The sequence below is a fragment of the Gadus morhua genome, chromosome 14, assembly GCF_902167405.1.
Source record: "Gadus morhua chromosome 14, gadMor3.0, whole genome shotgun sequence".
Classification (NCBI taxonomy): domain Eukaryota; kingdom Metazoa; phylum Chordata; class Actinopteri; order Gadiformes; family Gadidae; genus Gadus; species Gadus morhua.
In genome coordinates, this window is record NC_044061.1 from 5971788 (window position 1) to 5994112 (window position 22325).

Sequence of the window (22325 nt, forward strand, 5' to 3'; positions counted from 1 at the left end):
CTTGGATATTAATCGAATGAGTTCCCTTCCGGTTTATGTATACGAGTGCGTTTACTGATGGGGCACGTAGCTGCACATGGGTGCAGTCTATAGCACCAAGGACGCCAGGGAACCCATACTTGGTCCAAAAATCCTGCTTTGTTCTTTCCTGGCTGTCAGGTGTAACGGGGAATTTGATGTATTCCCCAGCATGTCGGACTAGACCTGACCGGCAATAAGTTCGGCTATACTGCATGTATAGCCGAACTTATTGCCGATTGTGAAATGCGTCCAATACAACTAAGGGGATGCTGGAACGACCCAGATGCATAGAAATGCAGTGCCGCTGTAACTTTCACTGCAACGGGGAGGGCATAGGGACAGCGTGCATCAGTCCCCAGCTCATCTGCCAGGAGATGGCAGATATCTGTGACAGCCTGACGGGTCAGGCGTAGCTTACGCCTGCATTCCTCCTCACTCAGGGAGAGATAGGTGTGTCTGGGCCGGTAGACCCTCTCCCCCCGGCGTCTGATCCTCTGTCCCAAGACGTATTCATTTCCACTGTGCAATAGAAAAATTATGAGCAACCTCAACTTGACTGGTAAGTTGCAGAGTAAGGTTTTAAATGGACTTATAGAAGGTGATTTCGCAGTCTTCAGAATTGTGGTTCCCGATTCTTGACGGACAACCCACTTTGACAGGTGTCCACTCCTTATATACATGTGTCTCTTGCCACTATTGGTCAACCAGGTTAATTGATCCGTCATTACGCCTGCTACAATTCGCGTGAATAATTTGGGTAAATGTGTACGCTAGATTTATGCCTATTTATTTTATCTTTATGGACACCACAATGATTTTCCTTGTGTGGTAATATTTTATTTTCCTTGTAATTATGTATGGTTTGCAAAAATGGGAACTGCTGTCCGTGTAGATGAGAGAAGCAAATCGCATGCGCGAGGTGCACAAGCAATCCGTATGCATCGCATGCGCATGTATGCATGCGCCCTTAAAATAGCATCTGAACAACGTGCCACTGACTTTAAACCAGGTATTTCGTGGTCTGTGGCGCAATTGTATTCAGAAACTGCAAAATACCGCTTGCGCCAGAACACGCCTCCTACTTTCGCCGAACCGCCCCTTGGGGCGCAAGATCATTCCCTAATTTACCGGCGAGTGGCGGTGGTGGGAAAATAACGCTCTGCGCCAGTTGTAAACTAGCAACGACACATGCGCCAGTGACTAAGTCACTTGCGCCGGATGCAAGATAGGGCCCCTAAGACTGATCGGCACTCATCTCACCCCCCCCCCCCTCTCTCTCTCCCTCTCCCTCTCCCTCTCTCTCTCTCTATCTCTCTATCTCTCTCTCTCTCTCTCTCTCTCTCTCTCTCTCTCTCTCTCTCACTCTCTCGCGCACTCTTCCTCTCTCTCTCTCTCTCTCTCTCTCTCTCTCTCTCCCTCTCGCCCTCCCTCTCCCTCCTTCCCTCTCCCTCCCTCTCTCTCTCTCTCCCTCTCCCTCTCCCTCGCCCTCTCCCTCTCCCTCTCTCTCTCCCTCCCTCCCTCCCTCTCTCTCTCTCTCTCTCTCTCTCTCTCTCTCTCCCCAGGTACATCCGGGCGGGCCAGAGTATGAACAGCACCATCAGCACCTCCGGCTGCTCCGCCGAGGGGGCGGGGCCTGGCGTGGCGTACCTGGAGCACGTGGTGGTCAAGGTGCTGCTGCTCCACCCACGCAGAGGCGATCTGGAGATCGAGCTGGTCTCCCCCGCAGGCACGCGCTCCCAGCTGCTGGCGAGGAGGTGAGATAAGGGAGACCAGCAGACGATTCCTTTAGTCCATTGGTTCTCAAAGTGCGGCCCGCGGGCCAATGGCGGCCCGCAGAAACATTCCTGGCGGCCCGCAATGACAAACAGATGCAAGTAAAAAAAAAAAAGATAGATATATCATATTTTTTTTATATCAATATTAATTTAAACAAAAATAAATAAATATAAAGAGAAAAGTCGACTCTCTCTAGCTTTCAATTAAGTCCTGTTACATTTGTTCGTTTTAATCCGACTGTACATTACTTTGAAAGGATGAACCTCAGTTTCGTGATTTAGACCTCACTCCCAGAGGTCCACGGTGCAATGTTTTTTTTCACCACTGGGATGCTGACGGCGTTTACCGCCAATTTCTTTTTCCTTTGGCGGCCCTCCGTCAAATTTTGGGGGGCCTAAATTGGCCCTCAGCTGTCAAAACTTTGAGAACCCCTGCTTTAGTCATACCGCAAGGGACGCTCGGGGGGTGAGGCAGGGAGTAACGGATGAGAATAGAAGAGTATATTAAGAGTAACGGCGTTGGTTAATCTCGTCTGTGTGAGGAAAAAGTAGTCGACATTTTGATGAAGAAGGTTCTGTAGATGCATAACCATAAATGTACACAATATTGACGATGTGAGAGAGATGAATCTGGGGCTTTGATGTGGGAAGCAGGTAGAGGAGTACAGTGTTGACTGAAATAATAACACGGCTATCTACTGAGTTTTTATGTAAACAGTAGAAATTAAGTTCTCATATTTTGTTACGTTGTCTTCAAACGATCAGCCTTCGCAAAGATAAGATGAGGCAGCTGATACTGCACTGTTATATAACTAATATCAAATAACAGTATCACAGTACTGCAAAACATTACAGAGGACACTGGCTTGTGAGGATGAGGCTCCTAAAAGTATATACACACAGATCATCATATCATATATCAATATCAGGGGTCTGCCCTGATTGCAATTGAAAAATCGAAATATGCATTGTTATAAGGGGAATTTACAAGAAGAACTACTTTTACCTTAACGTAACTTGCATTACTGCACATTTAATTACACTGCATTGAGATGACATTATATTATGATGCATTATTATGATGTGTTCAGATGTGCATGATGCCTAGAGAGCTAGAGATGGTTCAAGTGCCCTGATTTACTTAGTGTGTACCCAGGGAGCTCAGCGGGGGATTAAGGCCTTAGCAAAGGGCATTCAAAGTTAACTTACTTCTTACAGGGCCTGCGATGGATTTATGTACCCTCGTAAATAAAACCTGATGAGATGGCTCGTTCTGGATCCTGCTCTAGACCGTCTGGGGAAATATGAACGACTTCAGACGTTGTGAATCATAATGACAAACGTGGTGTGCAAACATGGTTCCCCTCTCTTCAGTTAGTTAGGGGGGAGAGGACTGGGGAGGAGGGACCGTCTCCAATGATCAGAGAAATGTACTCACAAACACAGCCTGCTTACTCCACTCAGCTGGGAACCAGGATCCAAACACATTTTTTTTTTTTTTCGCTTTCCGGTACACAACGCATCATGCAAAGACATGTTTTTGATTGTAATCAGGATCCTGCTTTTAATCTTTTGGGTTAGACTGCTTCGTTTTAAATTTAAAGGTGGCTGTTGTCTTTGTTACACCAAGGCCTTGTCCAAGCAAGGGAGTGCCTATATTTTGTGTACAACAGTTTTTTAACAAGATAACAAACTTCTCTTCATGACCAGTTTATCAGCATGGTAATGCACAACTTCTCGTAATGTTTCATTTTCTCCTGCTGAAGTCCAACATTAAAATTCCCTTCTTAAATTGTAGGACAGTGGAAAGCCATTGGCTCTATCTGGACCGAGCCACTTGTAAATTGGACGATAAACTGGTTGGGCATGACTGCTTTTTATTACACTTTATGAGGGCAAGGCAGTGCTGGAAAGATGAAATTTTTGAGTAAGGAGACCTCATTCTTAATAATGAGAATTCATTTTTTTCTGGGATTTAAGCATGCCAGGTGGAGTTGTAGAAAATGATTGAGACCACAACTTAACTAAACTTTATCGACCATTTGCCCCTGCACTGTTCCTGACGTAGTTACACAAAAAGTTTCCACTTGACGGATCAGAACATTTTACAAAGATGGTGTTTGTAGGTCCTTTATAATTACATACATTTAGAAACAAATTTGACACTTTCTATCTCTCTATCTTGCTATCTCTTTCTCTCGACCTATCTCTCCATTTTCATCTCCATATCTATCTATCTTAAAAAATGAAAGGGTGTATATCACTCTCAATGTGTTGTGGAGGGCTGTACGATCACTCTTAAAGTGTTGTGGGCAGGGTCAATATCACTCTTAATGTTTTGTGGGCAGGGCGTATATCACTCTTAATATGTTGTATGCAGAGTGTATATCACTCTTAATATTTTGTAGGCAGGGTGTATATCACTCTTAATATGTTGTAGGCAGAGTGTATATCACTCTTAATATGTTGTAGGCAGAGTGTATATCACTCTTAATATGTTGTAGGCAGGGTGTATATCACTCTTAATGCGTTGTAGGCAGGGTGTATATCACTCTTAATGTGTTGTGGACGGATGTATATCACTCTTAATGCGTTGTAGGCAGGGTGTATATCACTCTTAATGTATTGTGGACGGATATTTATCACTCTTAATGTGTTGTAAGCAGGGAGTATATATCACTCTTGATGTGTTGTGGGCAGAGTATATGATCGCTGTTGATGTGTTGTGGGCAGGGTGTATATCACTCTTGAGTGTATGATAACTCTTGATGTGTTGTGCACAGGGCCAATGATAACTCCAACGAGGGCTTCAGGAACTGGGAGTTCATGACGGTCCACTGTTGGGGGGAGAGAGCCGAGGGCAACTGGACCCTGGAGATCAGAGACGTGCCCTCTGCGCGACGCAACCTCGAAGTGCTTGGTGAGGGCTACGACCTACATACATAAACATACATTGATATATTTTTATTTACGTTATTATTTAACCTTCGTTTAACCAGGATAGTCCCATTGAAATTAAAAACCTATTTTTCAAGGGAGTCCTTTGCCAAGAGGCAAAAAAAATGCACCTACAATCACACAGCAATTCAAGTTATTAAAGGTACCAAAACCCTAACCCTTGTACCAAAAGGTACAAGTAAAGGAGGTCGTCAAACATACACACACACATACAAATACACAAACACACAGAAATAAACACACACGCACACATAAACACACACCCACACACAAACACACACATACGGACACATGGTCACGCTCACACAAATGCACACAACTAAATGCACAAATGCATGCAAGCACACACACACACACACACACACACACACAAGCATGCACACAACCGCACGTATGAACACACAAACATGCACAAACACACACACACATGCACAGACACGCACAACATAAGCAAACAATGCTTCACATAAAAACATTTCCAATATTATTCTGACGTTCCTTCTGCACCTTCTGTTTTCCTAGCCGTGGCGTTGGCACAGCTGAGTACAGGGAGAGCGCCAAGATGAACAATGCATTCGTTCATATAGCAGAACTCTGGTCTTGTTCTTGCTCAGACTCTGCAGTGAGCACAGCTGACTTCAATCTAGGCGTGATAACAAAATCCAGACACTTGGACATTCACAGCAGAGGATACTCTTCTTAACCTGAGGAGTCTCACTGAACAGGATGGGGGTCTCGAGGGATGGATTGGATAACACTGTTCTACACAATACGTCCAATTATGTAGAATATAAGGGGAAACTTGTGTATAATGGCCGTTCATATATAGTTTAAAAAATGTAGCATATAGTGTTAGTAATGTCCAACTCAACTGTCTGTGAAGTTATGTTTTGTATATACATTCACATTGTTACTCATATTGTGTCTACAGACAGATTTTCTTTTTTCTATATTTTGCAGTGCTACTATTAGGTATTTTGGTCTCTTCAATTTCTATTGTCAATTTCCAACTGTCCCGTCTGAGTGCAATGAAACACCATAGTATCATTGTTATTCGGGTTGTGTTTTCCACAGGTAAATTTAAAGAGTGGACACTGACCCTTCACGGCACATGGGAGCACCCATACCAGTCCCACGAGGGCCAGTCCTCCCAGTCCAGGACACCAGAGGTCCCCAGCCCCGGTCTGGTCCCCGGAGACCCAGCTCAGGCCCTGTCAGGCCCCGAAGACCTGCAGGAGGATGAGTACAACGGTAAACCAGTACCAGCATGCACAAACAAATAGCGTCCCACCCCAGGAAAAGGATAGAATTTTTGGACACACAGAATTGTTCAACACTCGTGACTTGCTAGTAAAAATGTAGGAGATTATTATGGTTTGAATGAAATGGGGTGATGATGCTCTGCTGGATGAGAGCATCATCTCTGATGTAAGATATGATGCGTGATAATCAAATGCTCGCCGTCTCATCAAGGTCCGTGCCACGACGACTGTGCACACCAGGGCTGCGATGGACCGGATTCGGACCACTGCCTCAACTGCATCCACTTCAGCCTGGGCACCTTGAAAAGCGGCAGGTAGGACCGCAGAGGGGCAGAGAAGAGCCCAAGATGGATAGATCAGGGGCCGTGGGCACAAGCTTGTCCCATGATGTGGGACAGGAGAGAGTTCTAGCTAGGGTGTTGGACTTCTAACTAGGCTAGCCTCACCTGTTAGTGTCTTACTTACCTGCTCCTGTCTAGCTGCATTCACTGCTAGTAGCTTTCGATGAATACACTACAAAATTATCATTAGTTGTCAGGATTAATACATTTGGATGAAGAAAGAGAAACAACAATATATCGTTGTCGTTAGAGTAACGATGTTCATAGAACCCAGTTTCAAGCACTGACAATCGCTAGGTTAGCCCATTCCCCGTCGACAACAATGATAGCTAAGATAAGACGCTACACAATGCTAAATACTATAACGGCCAGGACGTACAACAACATACAATAAGTGCGTGACACACAAGAAGTGTATGATTAGTTACCGACAAACCCTGCCGTCCCCTTTGGCGTAGAACGTGTGTCAGCCACTGCCCGGCGGGCTACTTCCAGGACCCCGCGGTGCGGCGCTGCAGACGCTGCACCCCGGGCTGCGAGCAGTGCTCAGGGTGTGGCTCCGCCCAGTGCCTGGCCTGTAGGCGGGGCTTCTACCTCAACGGGCTCAACTCCACCTGCACCCCGGCCTGCCCCCCCGGTTACTATGGGGACGACGGTACGACACTGACGCAGCGTCGTCTTCATTGGTTCGAGTTTGTAGTAGATGAACAAAATGGATGGAGGATAAGTAAATGATAATTCAACAAATGTGCTGAATGTATTTCTAATTCTTAATGCAGAAGGTCTTGTACGTGTTGTGCTATTTCTGTAGCGATGGAATGAGAGCCATCTGTTCCAGTATAGTGTCAAGTCTGCTTTTAGATGATTATTTAAGTCTTCAGGGTAATATCTAAACTCTGATGGCAGACAAGCGCAAATCTTTCGCGTCGTCTTTGTTTCTACCAATCATGGGGCTGGAGGCTCGGATCTGTTGGCAGAAGCTCTGCTAAAAGAAAGCAGGATTGTTGGATCCCCGATCGGTAACAATAGAACAACAGTAAAATACTTGATTCATGGGGAGCCCTGGTGGCACACTGTTGTCTATCTCCCATACCTTCCTCTCTATAATAAAGCATGAAAAATGCAATAATAAACTTTAAAAATACTTGAATCATACGAGTCATATGAATAATACCCCATCCCTACCTTCAAATGGATCGATATTGTACTGTTATGTTATAGTCCAAAACACTGATCACTTTATCGGCCCCCTACCTCCTCCCTCACTGTGTGTCTCCTTCCATGCATGCGTCTCCAGGCCAGGGACGCTGTCTGAAGTGCAAGGAGTCCTGTACGAGCTGCCTGACGGATGCGGACCAGTGCACCGGCTGCAGAAAAGGCTACAGGTTTGTTGGATGTATAAAGAAATTAAAGAAATAGACTAGGCGGTGGGTTCCTGACCGTCGTTTTCTGTAGGCTGGCAGGGATGACGTGTGTTCTGGAATGTGGCTACGGCTCTTTCTTCAACTTGGAGAACATGCAGTGCCTTCCATGCCAGCCCTCGTGTGCAACATGCACAGGTCAGTGTGTTCTCGGTCCGATCACAGTTTCAGTGTGTCATCAATCCTGTCACTGGATCCCATCGATGCTCCGATGTGATATTATTTAATGAGCATTGCAGAGAATTCCCCCGATGTTTAGGCCGCTCTATCGGTAACAAGGGCGCATCAGACTGCATCAGGGGGGACACAAGGTTGGAGAGAGAGAGAGAGAGAGAGAGAGAGAGAGAGAGGGAGAGAGAGAGAGGGAGAGAGAGAGAGGGAGAGAGAGAGAGAGGGAGAGAGAGAGAGAGAGAGAGAGAGAGAGAGAGAGAGAGAGAGAGAGAGAGAGAGAGAGAGGGGGGGGGGGGAGAGAGGGGGGGAGAGAGAGAGAGAGAGAGAGAGAGAGAGAGAGAGAGGGAGAGAGGGAGAGAGGGAGAGAGAGAGAGAGAGAGAGAGAGAGAGAGAGAGAGAGAGAGGGGGAGAGAGGGGGAGAGAGAGAGAGAGAGGGGGAGAAGAGGGAGGGGGAGAAGAGGGAGGGAGAGAGAGAGAGAGAGAGAGAGAGAGAGAGAGAGAGAGAGAGAGAGAGGGAGAGAGAGGGAGGGCGAGAGAGGGAGGGCGAGAGAGGGGGGGGGGGGGGGGAGAGAGAGAGAGAGAGAGAGAGAGAGAGAGAGTGAGAGAGAGATAATTAAAGTGTGACCCGATACGTCAAACCAAATTACAGGAGCAGCACCGAAGACAATTAATCCAAGCTTTTCTTCAGTCAAACAGAAACAACATCCACATTTCTACCAAAGAAGGCGCTGTGGTCAATAGTTCCTTTAAATATTTATTGACAGCCCAACCCTCTATTCTAAGTGTAAGCTATTCTGCCTCTGGGTGATGATATTCATTGAATTGAATCCGAGGTCTCTCTTTATCTCCATCCGTCCCCCCAAGGCCCAGGCCAGGGGGAGTGCAACCAGTGTGCCCTAGGCTACCATCAGCAGGAGTGGCTGTGTGTGCAGCACTGCTCAGCGGGATACTACTCCAGAGAGCCTGCTAGGCTTCGTGACAAGATGTGTCGCAAGTCAGTGTGTGTGTGTGTGTGTGTGTGTGTGTGTGTGTGTGTGTGTGTGTGTATGTTCGAGCCTAGGTGCATGTTTTTGTTGAGGTGTGTGCGTTTGTGTCTGTGTTTGAGTGTAGCTTTGTGTGTGTGTGTGTGTGTGTGTGTGTGTGTGTGTGTGTGTGTGTGTGTTTATTTATGTGTGTTTATTTCACCCCTACCTTCTTGGTATTCCCAGTATATTTATTAAATATACCAAAAACATGTTTTTTCTGATTTATTTATTATTACTCATAAATTACAAGAAATGTGTTTCGTTCAGATAAAGTGCATTGCATTGAATGCGCTTTATTCAGAAGAAAAATAAGATATGTGTCGATGTGTCCTCATTTCCCCGGGCCCTTAGGTGCGAGGACAACTGTGTGAGCTGTGAGGGTCCGGGGGCCTCCTGCACCCAGTGCAGAGAGGGCTTCAGCCTCATCAGCAGGACATGCCTCGCTCAGGGCACGTGTAACAACGGTGAGTCCGGCCCACGGTCCACGGCCCACGGGCCACTCTCAGGACTTCAGCGGGACCCTAAATGTATCTGCATGTAACCTCGTCTTACTAGTGCTACAACTAGGAGTCTGGTGACAGCAAATTTGGTGCTGGTCTTAAAAACAAATCAAACCCTCATCACAAACAGCGATCACAAAACTGCGTTAGGTATATATAATGTTGAATGTTCTTATACCTGACAAATCCTCACAGACGTAAATGCTTATTATCTGTGATCACATTAATCGCATTTCCACCAGAATCCTAGAAATAGGAAAGATTGTTTGAGAGAGATATGCAATTATATTTAGTTCTTCTCTCAGATCTGGTCAGGTTGTTTTGAGTAGAACTCCCTCCCTAGCTTCTTTCTCATTTCCCTAGGATGACCTTTCACAGAGAACATGATTTGTTACCCGTAGCTAGAACAACCAAGGTTTGGGTTGTAACATCGTTGACGGTATTAGTGAGTTTCTTATACCATTCATTGCTCAATGTAACGTCAACGTTAGTGATTGAAGCGGCTTTATCGGTTTAAGTTGCTATCATGTTAAGCATGTTGATGTGCAGCCTCAGTGTCTGGCATTTTATTTATTTTTCCACCAGTCTACGTCATTCTCTTGGCAAGAAAGGAAATTGGATATTTTGGCTAAAGTAGAAACAGACTCCACTGAGAGAATATGCCCTGATGTGCCCAATACTGCGAGCATGACAAAGACCGACGGCTGTCTTGAAGCTGGCTTTATAACTTCTGTCTAGGTGATTTGTAGTTGTCCAAAAGTATGTCTGTTGAGAAACCTTATTGTGTGTGTGTGTGTGTGTGTGTGTGTGTGTGTGTGTGTGTGTGTGTGTGTGTGTGTGTGTGTGTGTGTGTGTGTGTGTGTGTGTGTTTGGGTGTGTGTGTGCGCGTGTGTGTGTGTGTGCGTATGCGTGTGTCAGTATGTGTGTTTGTGTGTGCGTGTGGGCGTGTATGTGTGCGTGTCTGACTGTAAGCATGTGTGTCTTTGTGTGCTTGTACATGTGTGTGCGTGTGTTCTTAAGAAGGTTAAACATTAAAGTTCTAGTCCAGCTGGCAGTATTCTCTTATGGACATTTTGCGGTCCTTTAAGAAATGAAAAACAGCTTAATATACAGATTTTCACCCAACAAATGTTTTATCCATCACATTTGATTGTTGGAAACAATACTGGCTCTCATCTGGGTGCTGGCTGGGTTGACCACAGCTGCATGGAGACAATGTGAAACCGTTTTATTAAAAGAACCAGTCACACTTTGATGTGTCTGCCAAATGAGTCTGGTCAGAGAGAGAGAGAGAGAGAGAGAGAGAGAGAGAGAGAGAGAGAGAGAGAGAGAGAGAGAGAGAGAGAGAGAGAGAGAGAGAGAGAGAGAGAGAGAGAGAGAGAGAGAGAGAGAGAGAGAGAGAGAGAGAGAGAGAGAGAGAGAGAGAGAGAGAGAGAGAGAGAGAGAGAGAGAGAGAGAGAGAGAGAGAGAGGAGGGAGGGAGGGAGGGAGGGAGGGAGGGAGGGAGGGAGGGAGGGAGGGAGGGAGGGAGGGAGGGAGGGAGGGAGGGAGGGAGGGAGGGAGGGGGAGAGAGAGAGAGAGACACTATCCAGGACACTTTAAAATGAAAGCCGCTTCACTTAACCTTAGGCCGGGTGATGTATACAGTATTATCTGTATAACGATACAGTGGACCAAATATTATAAAGTATGGGGACTAAATACTATAAACTAGAAGACTAAATATTCTGTGTGTCATCCTCTCTATGATGTAGCCCTTGGTGACCTGTAACTATTATGTTGTATTCTTGTGTAACTTGCATTCTCTTTGTAAATAAAGACTGCATATATACGTTACAGCTGCTATTGCTATTCAGGACCTTTCACCATTCATACAAATGTATCCACACACGCACACTAGCGCACACACGTAAAGACACACACACACACACAAACCCATGCACACACACATTTTTGTATGGTGTTTCATTAATTACTTTTCTCCTTTGAAGTGAGCTGAAGTCCTTATGTATTCTATGTGGATAAAGGGGTGCAATAGGTTTCTGCTCTCTGTGCCTTCTAGGCTTATTAAATGCCGGAGAAGGACCTTTTCTAGTTGGCTTGTGCTTCTGTTTTTCCCCTATCAGCGGACGAGGTGTTCTGTGATATGGTGAAGTCCAATCGGCTGTGTGAGAAGAAGTTGTTTCGACAGTTCTGTTGCCGAACCTGCCTGATGACTGGCTAGAAGGGTCTATATATAAACAGTATATATTTATATATATACTTTATGCATATATATATATATATATATATATATATATATATATATATATATATATATATATATATATATATATATAAGCTAATAATGCTATACATGGTTATGTAACCTACTTCCAAAACCTGTTGATCTTGAATGGTATAATTCAGTCTTTAAAGATGTAGGATTTATAGCCTTGAATTGGTTTATATGGAGACCAAGGTGATGGACGTCATGTTTTGTAAAAACATTGTTTCTTTGAGGAAAGTTTTGTCTCTTCAAGTGGTGACATATGGTTTATCATGATATATTTTATGAAACAGTGTGGCGAGACTGTATATTTTATACTCAAACACTGCATAAGAACAAGTAGGTGCTTTTTTACATGCAAGAATGTCTATTAGAGTCACTCATTCCATCCAATCCAGGAGATCTGTTACCTATCCAACAATGAGGAATTCAGTTCCTTTTCACTGACATGCTAATTAAATAAACAATGTACACCAAAACCTACACTGTTACAAATGTATGTATGCTAATATGCATTTTGAATGTCTTAAATTTTTATTTTCATATATTGTCTGCATTTTGTATAATTTCTGTGTTTGGTATGTCTAGAATAAAGTAATTATTGATGTGATACGTCTCTTGTAGTATCTTCATTGTGAGTATATCATAGCAGCCATTTAACTACATCTGCAGTGGCATGTAAACTCAGAATCGATGCGTTGATTTGTTTGTTTGAGGTCAGTATTTGAGAAACATACCTCGTCAGGGAAGTTTTTATGGACCAATCTTAATTGGACTTAACATAGATACAGCTATGGGAGCTGCTTAACCCTTGTCTGGGATCAAATAAACTGGGGTCAAACCAGCAAATCTTGTATATATTTATTTGCAATACTTTTGTTTGAATCTCTTGGGCATTCTCTGCATTTCTTTGGACAAAATATCCTTGGACACATGTAGGAAGGATAAATGTTAAGGGGCTGAAATATGCAATTTAATTGGACATTTAATTTCCTTATCTGTCAAGTGGGAACAAACAAGTGAGCTGTTCTGGCGAACAACCTAAAGTTCAAGTCCAGAAATAGCAGCAATTAGTGGAACTGAGCTTCATTCCTAACGAAGTCACACTTGTTTTCACACACTATCCACTCGTAATTGGCTAGGAGTGGATGGTATGTTATCTTCCATGAACTTGAGGCAACAACTTTTTCCCACAATTGTTTATAGAGTCTGTGTCCTCTGGGAAATTAGCATTAATGGACAAGCAAGGCCTCGAAAAAGCTATCTCTAAAATGACTTCGTCCATGTTGGTCAGTAATGTAGTAACATAAAAATGTATTACTGAACCCAATGTTTTATGACCTAGTGAAATACACGTTCTCACTCACCGAAAACCGCATCTCTGCTAGGAGAACGTGGTGTTCTTCTCCATAATAAGAATAAAAATGTAAATCGGGGTATGACGGTCGTGCAGATGTAGATGTGGCCGTAAACCCCGGCTACCAGAGGGAGCTGGATGAGCATTATAAAGAATCATGTGCTCATGACGGTCATTTGAGATGCCACACCTTCCTGGAAGGCCTGAAAGAGTCTTTTGTTGACAGACTCTGCTGAGGGTCATCTCAGGATGGAACATTCGCCGTGCTCCAATCAGATTCTTTGTTGCTTGAGAACAGACTGAGCTCCATCTCCCCCAGGTGAACCTTCAAAGCTGATCCCCCTTTTTGAAGATAGCAGGGGGGGGGGGGAGGCCAGGGGAAGCCTTCTGTTGTCGAGGTGGAATACTAAAGGCTGGCAGGGCATTTGATCACAGCAGTCCTGTGCTCTGCATGCGTGGGTACAGATGGGAATCACTGGGGCTATATCTCCCATTAAACACAGCAGCAACTCAGAGCTCGGTGGACGAAGTGTCAAGAGCACTCATCGGGGGGGAGAGAGGGAGGGAGAGAGGGATGGAGGAGGCGTTTCAGAATAACAATATGTCAGTAGATTTGGAGGCCTTTAAGAGGAAATGGGTAATAGTACACATACACAATCTCACCATTGAAATAGCTATTGAGGGCTTCAAATCACCTCCAGGTTAACTGTCATTTGAACAAATGTATATTTAAATTGTGTGCTGTTGGAGCCAATCCACGAAACAATGGTAAGGTTCAGATATCACATGTTCCCCTGAAGATAGGACACATGTGTAAATATGAAAGCCATGGGCCCAAGAAAAATTGCATTAATTTTGGCAGCTCGATTGCTGTCTATGAACATTCATTCTTATTTATATATATGTTGACACTATCAACATATAGCAGGACAAAGTTAAAAGCAGAGGTGGTATAAGCCTCTTTAATAGTACGTGCAAAAGCCTAACACACCCTTGACCTCCAAAATATCGAATGTGGGATGAATGTTGAAGTGATTAAAGCTGATAGTCGATGAAATCAGTGTTAAACGTTTCCCTCCTCGGGTGCGTATCTCTCTGACCACTAGGGGGCAACACAGCTATTAACCAACACTTTATTTGATACCGACTTCCTTCCGGGCGGCAGCGTGTGGAAAGCAGTGAAACGTTCAGTTTATGAATCAAGCAACCGAACGCGGTTGAATAAAAAAAAATACAATTTAAAGATGGTTAAGTTATCAGCAGAACTCATCGAGCAGGCGGCTCAGTACACGAACCCCGTGCGGGACCGAGAGCTGGACCTGAGAGGTGATTCATGCCTTTAGCTTGCCTTCTGGCCCCAGTCCTGCTAGCTGCAGATGCTAACAGTGGCGCCGATCCGCTGTAAAGTGAGTGTTCATTCAGCACTAACATTTATGTTCTTTTCGCAGGGTATAAAATTCCCGTCCTGGAAAACCTAGGAGCCACGCTTGACCAGTTTGACACAATCGACTTCTCAGACAATGAGGTCAGGAAACTGGACGGGTTCCCCCTCCTGAAGAGGCTCAAGACCCTGCTGCTGAACAACAACAGAATATGGTATGCTGCTGTTAAAAAACTATAGCCTACCATGCATAAAGACAATTCGGTTGGCTGCTGTTAAAACTAAAGCCTACCATGCATAAAGACAATACGGTATGCTGTTAAAACTATAGCCTACCATGCATAAAGACAATACGGTATGCTGTTAAAACTATAGCCTAACATGCATAAAGACAATACGGTATGCTGCGGTTAAAACTATAGCCTACCCTACCATGCATTAAGACAATACGCTTTTGTTAAACTATAGTAAGTCTACCATGCATTAATACAATACGGTAGGGTGCTATTAAACTGAAGCCTACAGTGTATTACAACACTACGGTAGGATGCAGAATCAGCTTTATCCTACCATGTATTAGAACACAATATGGTAGGCTGCAAAGATCAGCTATAGCCTACTATGTATTTCAACAGAATATGGTACGCTCCAGAGATCAACTATAGCCTAATATGATGTGCTGTACAGCTGAGCTGTAGACTATGTATTTATGCATTCAATCAACATGGGTGCGTACATTGTTCAAATCTTTGGCTTTCCTTCTAGTCGCTTTGGTGAAAACCTTGAACATGCTTTGCCAAGTTTGACGGAACTGATTCTTACAAGCAACAACATTCAAGAACTGGTAGGTGATCCCTACTTCCATCATAACATCAATATGACATCGTTCATGTTGGCTCATTTTGGTGTAATATGCTTATTTAATGAGTATGTTAAATTGGAACCATCATTCTAGAATTGCTTTGAGGACAAACGGTAACCTATTTTTTACCTAATCAAACCATTTATTGATTTACTTCAGGGTGATTTGGACCCACTGGCTACTGTGAAGACTTTGACTCTCCTCAGGTATGTGTGATCCAACATCTTCTTGTTGACCACTGTTTGGTTGTGGTTGATTTGTGCACAGCCTAATTTCCACGTACTTATTTTCAGTCTGCTGAGGAATCCTGTCACGAACAAGAAGCACTACAGGCTCTATGTCATCAGCAAAATCCCACAAATCAGAGTGCTGGATTTCCAGAAAGTGAAGCTGAAGGTAAGTGATGGCCATGGCGTATGGTTTTTAGGCGTTATGTGTCCCAAACACTGACTAATATAAAATGTACAAATTCTGAATGTTTGAAGCATAAGGTAAAATGCTACTGGTTTAATGTATATACTTGTCTTATCATTGAATTGATGAGGTCATATAATCAAAGTCAATAATAAAGGAAATTAACTATGGCTAATGGCAATTGTTTCTTAATAGATTTAAGGCGGTATCAAATTGTCAGTGCCAGCTGCACTTGGAAATATTTCCCACAATGATTGCAGTTTTTTCATTGTGAGACTGCTACAATCTGGTCTTTATTGACCCCTTTTCCCCCTGAACCAAAGCCTTTTGGTTCAATGCAGGTTTGTCGGTTATTGAGATAATTGTATTCATTGGATGTGAGAATAATCCTCCGTGTCATCCACCCTTGTCTCCTACCCTTCCAGGTGTGAATGTCTGCTTTGTTCATTTGTAAAGCCTTTCATGTAACTTGTTGATATATCGCCATAGGAACGACAAGAAGCAGAGAAAATGTTCAAGGGCAAACGTGGTGCCCAGCTTGCAAAGGATATTGCCAAGCGAACGAGAACGTAAGATGAAGTCACGGCAGGACAGCAGCTCCTAGCAATCACCGGATTCTGACTGGGCTGTGGGGATGGTGCAACCACAAAATTACAATAGCAGTAGAGCCACCGTTAACTTCACCTGGAGAATAATGTAAAGAATGGGTGACGGTGTGGGAATTTGCTCTATCCACACTTTATTTTCCAAATCCAAAGTCACAACGGTGTTGCCTTGGACTGCTGTCTTGTGACGTTCCCTATTGTATCTGTATCAGATGATATGACTCAGGAAAAGATACTACACTGGTTTAGCGAAAGAGAAGCACCTGGTGATGCTTTTCCGTGCTAACCGGCGTGGTCGTATGGTTTCAGGTTCACCCCTGGAGCGGCGGTGCAGACTGAGAAGAAAGCGGGTCCATCCCAAGCCGACGTGGAAGCCATCAAGGTATGCGGGACGTCGTTTGTGTCCCAAGATGTAAAGGAGGGCAATTCCCCGTGTGAATGCTGAATCTGCCCTTTTTCTGTAGTATTTATCATGTGAATTGTACTTCAGAATGCGATTGCCAACGCCTCGTCTCTGGCGGAGGTGGAGAGGCTGAAGGGGATGCTGCAGGCTGGTCAGATCCCAGGTAGAGATCTTCGACAAGGTAAGACATAATCGCAGTGCTTTCCTCTAACCATAGATTTATTGATAGATATTTGTTTGTGCCTTGGACCTATACCGTGCTTTGAAAGTACAACAGGGCACATTCAACTGCTGTGGTACGTTAACCACAAGTCCTTTTTTTTGGTGTTTAGATTGAAGATAAGGTTAATATTTAAATTGTTTTTAAGAAGATAATCTCTTAGTCTCCTGTTATGCTGACCCCACTGTTTATTCACTGTATGAAATGGTCCATTTGTGTGACAATGCATTTTCTTCTAGGCCCAGAAGAAGTGGTTGAAGAAGAAGAAGAGGAGGAGGAGGAGGAAGAGCAGGAGGAAGAGAGTGATGTTGTGCAAACGGCAGGCGAACAGCCCATGGATGATGGGGGGGAGGAGAACATGGATGGTGAAGCTGAAGAAGAAGAAGTGGAGGAGGAGGAGGAAGAGGAGGAGGCGGCGGCTAAAGGCGAGGAAGAGGATGACGGCATGGATGAGGATCCACCAGTCAATGGCTCCTGAGTGTCCTAATAACTGTTTTTGTTTTATTTTTTTTATATATTTCTGTTGAACCAACATGCAATGATGTCAATAAAATTTGTTTTTTGTTAAATTTGTGTCCGTGTCGGACTGTTAAGATCTACAAATGCCAATTAAAACATGCACCTGAATTGAGTACATCCTTTTTATTGTAATTCTTCATTATTTTTCTAAGCAAACAAGCGTTTTTATTTGAAGGAAGGTACATTCCGTATCCATGCACATGTGTATGTAATTCAAGTCTTTGAGAAGTAATATCTTCAATTTAAAATGCTGTTGGAGTGAGTGGATGATGTATGGATTAAGCAGGCATTCAGTATGTCAGTATGGTGACACCAGCCCATTCTCCACAAACTAAACAAGTCTTTCAACACCACCACCCTGCGTCCTTGTGCTTGAAGGAGCCAAGCAAAAGTCACAGGTGGCGTGTAGCATGGACATGGCTACGATTATATTTGCATTAATCATACATTAATGCTCACCAATCCTGGTGAGTTCTACACAAATCTACTCATAAGGTTTGAGTCGAAAGCCACGCCCTTGCTATATCCTTGGGAGGAAATTAGACATGGTATTTAAAAATAGGACATGGAAAAAACGTATTTAAATTCACTTGTGCTGTGGGTTTGTTAAACAGTTATATGGTTTAATTAAAATCAACATAAATGGGCGTTTCTAAAGTGCTGCAGATAGATTTATGTTTCGGACTAGGTAGTGGCAAACAAAACTTAAGACACTTCCAAGAGCCTCTATCGTCTTAAAAAAAAAATAGCTGTCCTAAATCGAATCAAGTATGCATCGTTAGAATAATATCCATCTAACACTTATTTATTCAGTCATTAAATAAGCTCATCATAAATTCATAATCTAGATTTATGTGAAGCACATTATCTGTTCATATAATATATATATATTATTTTTTTGTTTCATTGGGAACTGCCACGTCGAGGAAACATGGCCGCCACGGCACCGACGAGGTAAGCGTCCGAGGAATCAGGAACACACCATAAATAGACAGCAGCACCGATCCCTTTCCTTTGTTCTGGTAGTGAAAACCAGGACATCATTATTCATCAATCATCAATTTCAAAGTGGGAACACAAATGGACGACGTGCGGAACATCGATATGGTGCAGCGGAGCTCCCTGAGAAACCAGGACCTGGGCTTTTTGAGGGAGAATGGTATGTATCTGACAGTAAAGTCAAGTTTGCAATCTCTCACGCATTTGGCGTGACACTCGCTTTCAGCGTCAATCTCACGCTCACATAAGAAAAATCACGCCAAATAGCCCATCTTTTAAAAATAATAATAACAAACTTTTGTCAGTCCGTTGATCACTCACTTCTAGACCACAGAATATATAGGAAAAATGCTCGTTAGATCTATCTATCTAGCTATTCGGACCGACTGAACTGCAGTTTGATCTAACGTCCTCCGCGCACCTTTCTTTGTTGATTCGCCGCTCCCTTGTGTCTTTTTGTTGCGCGGGAAAAGTTGTGAGTGAAAGACGCGCGTTTTGGAAGAAGAAAATAAAGTGTTGGTTGAGGTCTGAGAGCGTAAATAAATGCCTTAAACTAGTTCTGTCATTTTAAAATAACAATGTTACGTTGTTTTATTACTGGCATTTTAACGCAATTAATGCGGATACTCCGCCATTTGGGCCCATTCCCGTTCCTTTGCTCTACCAAAATCTCCAACTCAACTCAACCCCTGCACAGGACTGGTTGGCTCCGCAAGGCAAATAATGGAACATATCTATCTATCTAGGCCTTTCTGTCTATCTATCTATCAACGCGTGTCTAGTTTAAATGTGATGTATTGTGTGTATGTCCAGTCAGACTTGTTCTGTGTGGTCTTGTAGGCTACTGTCCTGTGTGGGTCGAAACACCTAAATGGATTCCCGACGATTTGTGTCGTTTGGTATTAATAAAGACTTGACTAGGCTATCTATCTATCTAGACTATTTAATTAACAATTATTCACCTCAGGCTCCGTGAATAGTGGGGAATAGAGGGATAAAAGAGATATATCCCTTGTCATTTATCCCTCGTCTTGTCGATTAGTTTGTTTATGTGACGATTTCAAAAACTTTTTTGGTTTTGTTTAAAGCATGCTACACGCGATTGGTTGGTTAGATTGGTGGCATGTAGAGCAAATTAAAAGGATTCCCGCTCAAATACGAACGTTCTAGATGTAGCCTATAAATACTCCCGCTTATCATCACTTGATATCCAAACCACTATGGCGTTTCGATCTCTGAACTGAAAAAGGGTGGGTTCGTACAACACCGGGTGCCCAGTTACAGCCGCGATTAATACTTCAGCCGACATTTTGTTCAGTGAGTGAATAAAGGAAGGTAGGAACCAAAGTGCCTGCCGATGTTCCCTGGGATCCACGCAAGCGAAGAGCGTCTACATTCCGATTGGCTGTCAGTGTAAAGTTAAAGTTTTCAACTTCTTTTTGACGCTCTGGTCGCTCAACTTTGGCCGCTGGTAGCGTTGGTCGCTTTGGTCGCTCTTGCCCATAGAAAGTGAATGACTTCCGGCGATTTGGTCGCTCAATTCGCTTCTGGTGTGGACGTACAGTTAGGAATTCAAACTGACCCACATGGAAAAACACGGTTTTGATTAAATAAGAATATTATTCATGCTCACAATCTGTTAGAAACTGCTATATTGCACTTTATTTTGGAGCAAACATTATACAAGATCAACATAATATATAAAACCAGAATAAACATAGAACTTGAGGTAAAATGCCATATAAAATATAAATATCATACGAACAAGAACCACTGATATAATGGACTTATATTGCACATTACAAAAAGGCATCAACCTTCACACTTTATCAATATCTCGGTCAGTTTTAAACCATCAGTGAATAGTTAATCTTTCTCCTGGGGGTTTGGGGGCTTAGGGCTACAAATGCAGAAGAGGTGCTTGAGGTGGAGAGATGATTAAAAAATATCTAAACACATCTTCCTCTCACTTACAGCTGAGGAGTTTCTGGGTGAGTATGGGTGGTACCTGCTCTTCCTGACAGTCTGTGTCATTGTACTGATTGACTACCTGAGTAAGAAGAGAGCCAGCTGGGTCAGTATGCGCTCCTCTAATGAAACGCCACAAGGTGAGTCTCAATTTGAAGTGCCCTGTTAACCAATTATAGTATGGATCTAATATTGTAAATTAACTTAGTCTCTTGTTAAAAAGACTTTGAACCCACTTATCTTCTGTAAGAGATATTACCTTATATCATATATTGCATAAACAATATAAACTATTTTTAAGCCCATTGTTTGAGAAGGACAAAACATTATTTTTATTGTTGGAACAAATCTAATTCTGGTCCTCTTTGGATGTATTTGTTATTTATTGATCACGTTCATCTGTGTAGTTGTGATGTCATTAGCTTCTTGAACAATCATCTGTTGATCAGCACTAAAGGTCATGTGTAGTTCTACAAAGTTGAATTCACCAATTAAGGCTTTTTTCCCGTTTGAAGATCCAGCTCTGATCATGAGAACGCAAGAGGCCCTTGAAGCCTCCAGGAGAAGATTGCAGGAAGACGTCGATGCCAAAGCCGCATAATACAAGGAGAGGAAGAGCAATGCCTTCGCAGGACGAAGGCATGGATGAGGATCCAACAGTCAATGGCTCCTGAGTGTTCCAATAACTGTTTTGTTTTAGTTATTTTTATATATCTCTGTTGAACCATCATGCAATGATGAGTGTCCGTGTCGGACTGTAAGATCTACAAATGCCAATTAAAACATGTGGCTGAATTGAGTATATCCTTTAATTGTAATTCTTAAGGCATTATTTTTCTAAGCAAACAAGCTTCTTTACTTGATTGCAGATACCGTAATCATGCACATGTATGCAATGTAAGCAATTCAAGTAATTGAGACGTTATATCTCCAAAAATACTTAAAATGCTGTTGGAGTGAGTGGATGATGGCTGGTTTAAGCAGCCTGTTGCACATTGAGGAATTGAACATGCACAATTTAAACCACCTCTTAAGATAAGCACTCAACACAACAGATCTCCTGCATTGGAACATGCAGGAGATGGTGGGCTGGTGTCAGTCGGGGGATAGTGATATCAGCCCACGTGTCGGTATCCATCCGCAAACTTTAAACAATCTTTCAACACCACCACCCTGCGTCCTTGTGTTTGGAGAAGCCAAGCAAAAGTCACAGAGGTGGCATGTAGCATGGACATGGCTACGATTATATTTGCAATAATTATGCATGTCATAGGTCATTGCTAGTGAGTTCTACAAAAATCAACTCTTAGGTTTGAGTCGAAAGCCATGCCCTTGTTATATCCTTGGAGGAAATTAGACAAAATCTGGAAGATTGGTCAAATATGACATTTAAACTGCTTTTACATTTAAATTCACTAGTTAATAGTCAACCACACACACACATACACACACACACACACACACACACACACACACACACACACACAACCTCTTGCAGGCAGACTCAGAATCTTGAGCCCATTTATTAGGGAACAGGTGTTATCGGGATTCCATCACTGCATTCCCAGAATCCTGCATTGTGAAAGTCTTCCCTTTTTTTTTTAAATGTACAATGGCATTTTATTCTACATACAAAACAACCATAGTATTTTTCAGATGTGACAGCTGTGACTGCTCTCTCTCTCTCCTTCGTCTGCTGGGTCCTCTGTGTTTGCCTACCTGCTACAGGTAGCCAGTGGGCGGGGCTGAGAGGCTTGTCAGCTGATGAGGTGCACCTGTGCAGGTCTGCCACGCAGGCTTTAGCCAGTCTCTCTTTCCACAGAGGCAGGTGGGCTTTGGTTCTGTTTAGGGTGGT

At 43.3% G+C, this 22325-nt stretch overlaps 3 protein-coding genes across 3 annotated transcripts in view; all 3 read left to right on the top strand.

The window, feature by feature from the left end:
- The window catches only part of pcsk6 (proprotein convertase subtilisin/kexin type 6), a 30766-nt gene extending 18414 nt beyond the window's left edge, over positions 1-12352 (top strand). Inside the window, exons 12-22 of the mRNA XM_030376659.1 lie at positions 1584-1775; positions 4580-4716; positions 5829-6005; positions 6228-6330; positions 6816-7012; positions 7655-7742; positions 7813-7916; positions 8814-8943; positions 9326-9438; positions 11600-11745; positions 11792-12352. Of these exons, the coding sequence (XP_030232519.1) occupies positions 1584-1775; positions 4580-4716; positions 5829-6005; positions 6228-6330; positions 6816-7012; positions 7655-7742; positions 7813-7916; positions 8814-8943; positions 9326-9438; positions 11600-11697 (1339 nt within the window). The 3' untranslated portion in view covers positions 11698-11745; positions 11792-12352. The remainder of the gene's footprint in view (positions 1-1583; positions 1776-4579; positions 4717-5828; positions 6006-6227; positions 6331-6815; positions 7013-7654; positions 7743-7812; positions 7917-8813; positions 8944-9325; positions 9439-11599; positions 11746-11791) is intronic.
- A 1860-nt stretch (positions 12353-14212) lies between these two features.
- Positions 14213-17616, top strand: snrpa1 (small nuclear ribonucleoprotein polypeptide A'). The gene is made up of 9 exons (XM_030376733.1): positions 14213-14425; positions 14548-14695; positions 15246-15324; positions 15502-15548; positions 15636-15738; positions 16246-16325; positions 16671-16743; positions 16852-16945; positions 17224-17616. Exons 1-9 carry the CDS (start codon positions 14344-14346, stop codon positions 17460-17462), a joined length of 945 nt encoding a protein of 314 aa, XP_030232593.1. The 5' UTR covers positions 14213-14343; the 3' UTR covers positions 17463-17616.
- A 790-nt stretch (positions 17617-18406) lies between these two features.
- Positions 18407-21270, top strand: LOC115558545 (selenoprotein S). The gene is made up of 3 exons (XM_030376758.1): positions 18407-18662; positions 20479-20610; positions 20986-21270. The coding sequence occupies exons 1-3, from the start codon at positions 18584-18586 to the stop codon at positions 21069-21071; spliced, it is 297 nt and encodes a 98-aa protein (XP_030232618.1). The 5' UTR covers positions 18407-18583; the 3' UTR covers positions 21072-21270.
- The last annotated feature ends 1055 nt before the right edge of the window (positions 21271-22325 follow it).

Bases quoted from the DNA above. Each gene is read 5' to 3' on its own strand.
- snrpa1 (XM_030376733.1), top strand. From the start codon at position 14,344: ATGGTTAAGTTATCAGCAGAACTCATCGAGCAGGCGGCTCAGTACACG. The intron at 15,325-15,501 runs GTAGGTGATCCC...GATTTACTTCAG, and splicing joins GCAACAACATTCAAGAACTG to GGTGATTTGGACCCACTGGC. The intron at 15,739-16,245 runs GTAAGTGATGGC...ATATCGCCATAG, and splicing joins TCCAGAAAGTGAAGCTGAAG to GAACGACAAGAAGCAGAGAA.
- LOC115558545 (XM_030376758.1), top strand. From the start codon at position 18,584: ATGGACGACGTGCGGAACATCGATATGGTGCAGCGGAGCTCCCTGAGA. The intron at 18,663-20,478 runs GTATGTATCTGA...TCTCACTTACAG, and splicing joins GGGCTTTTTGAGGGAGAATG to CTGAGGAGTTTCTGGGTGAG. The intron at 20,611-20,985 runs GTGAGTCTCAAT...TCCCGTTTGAAG, and splicing joins CTCTAATGAAACGCCACAAG to ATCCAGCTCTGATCATGAGA.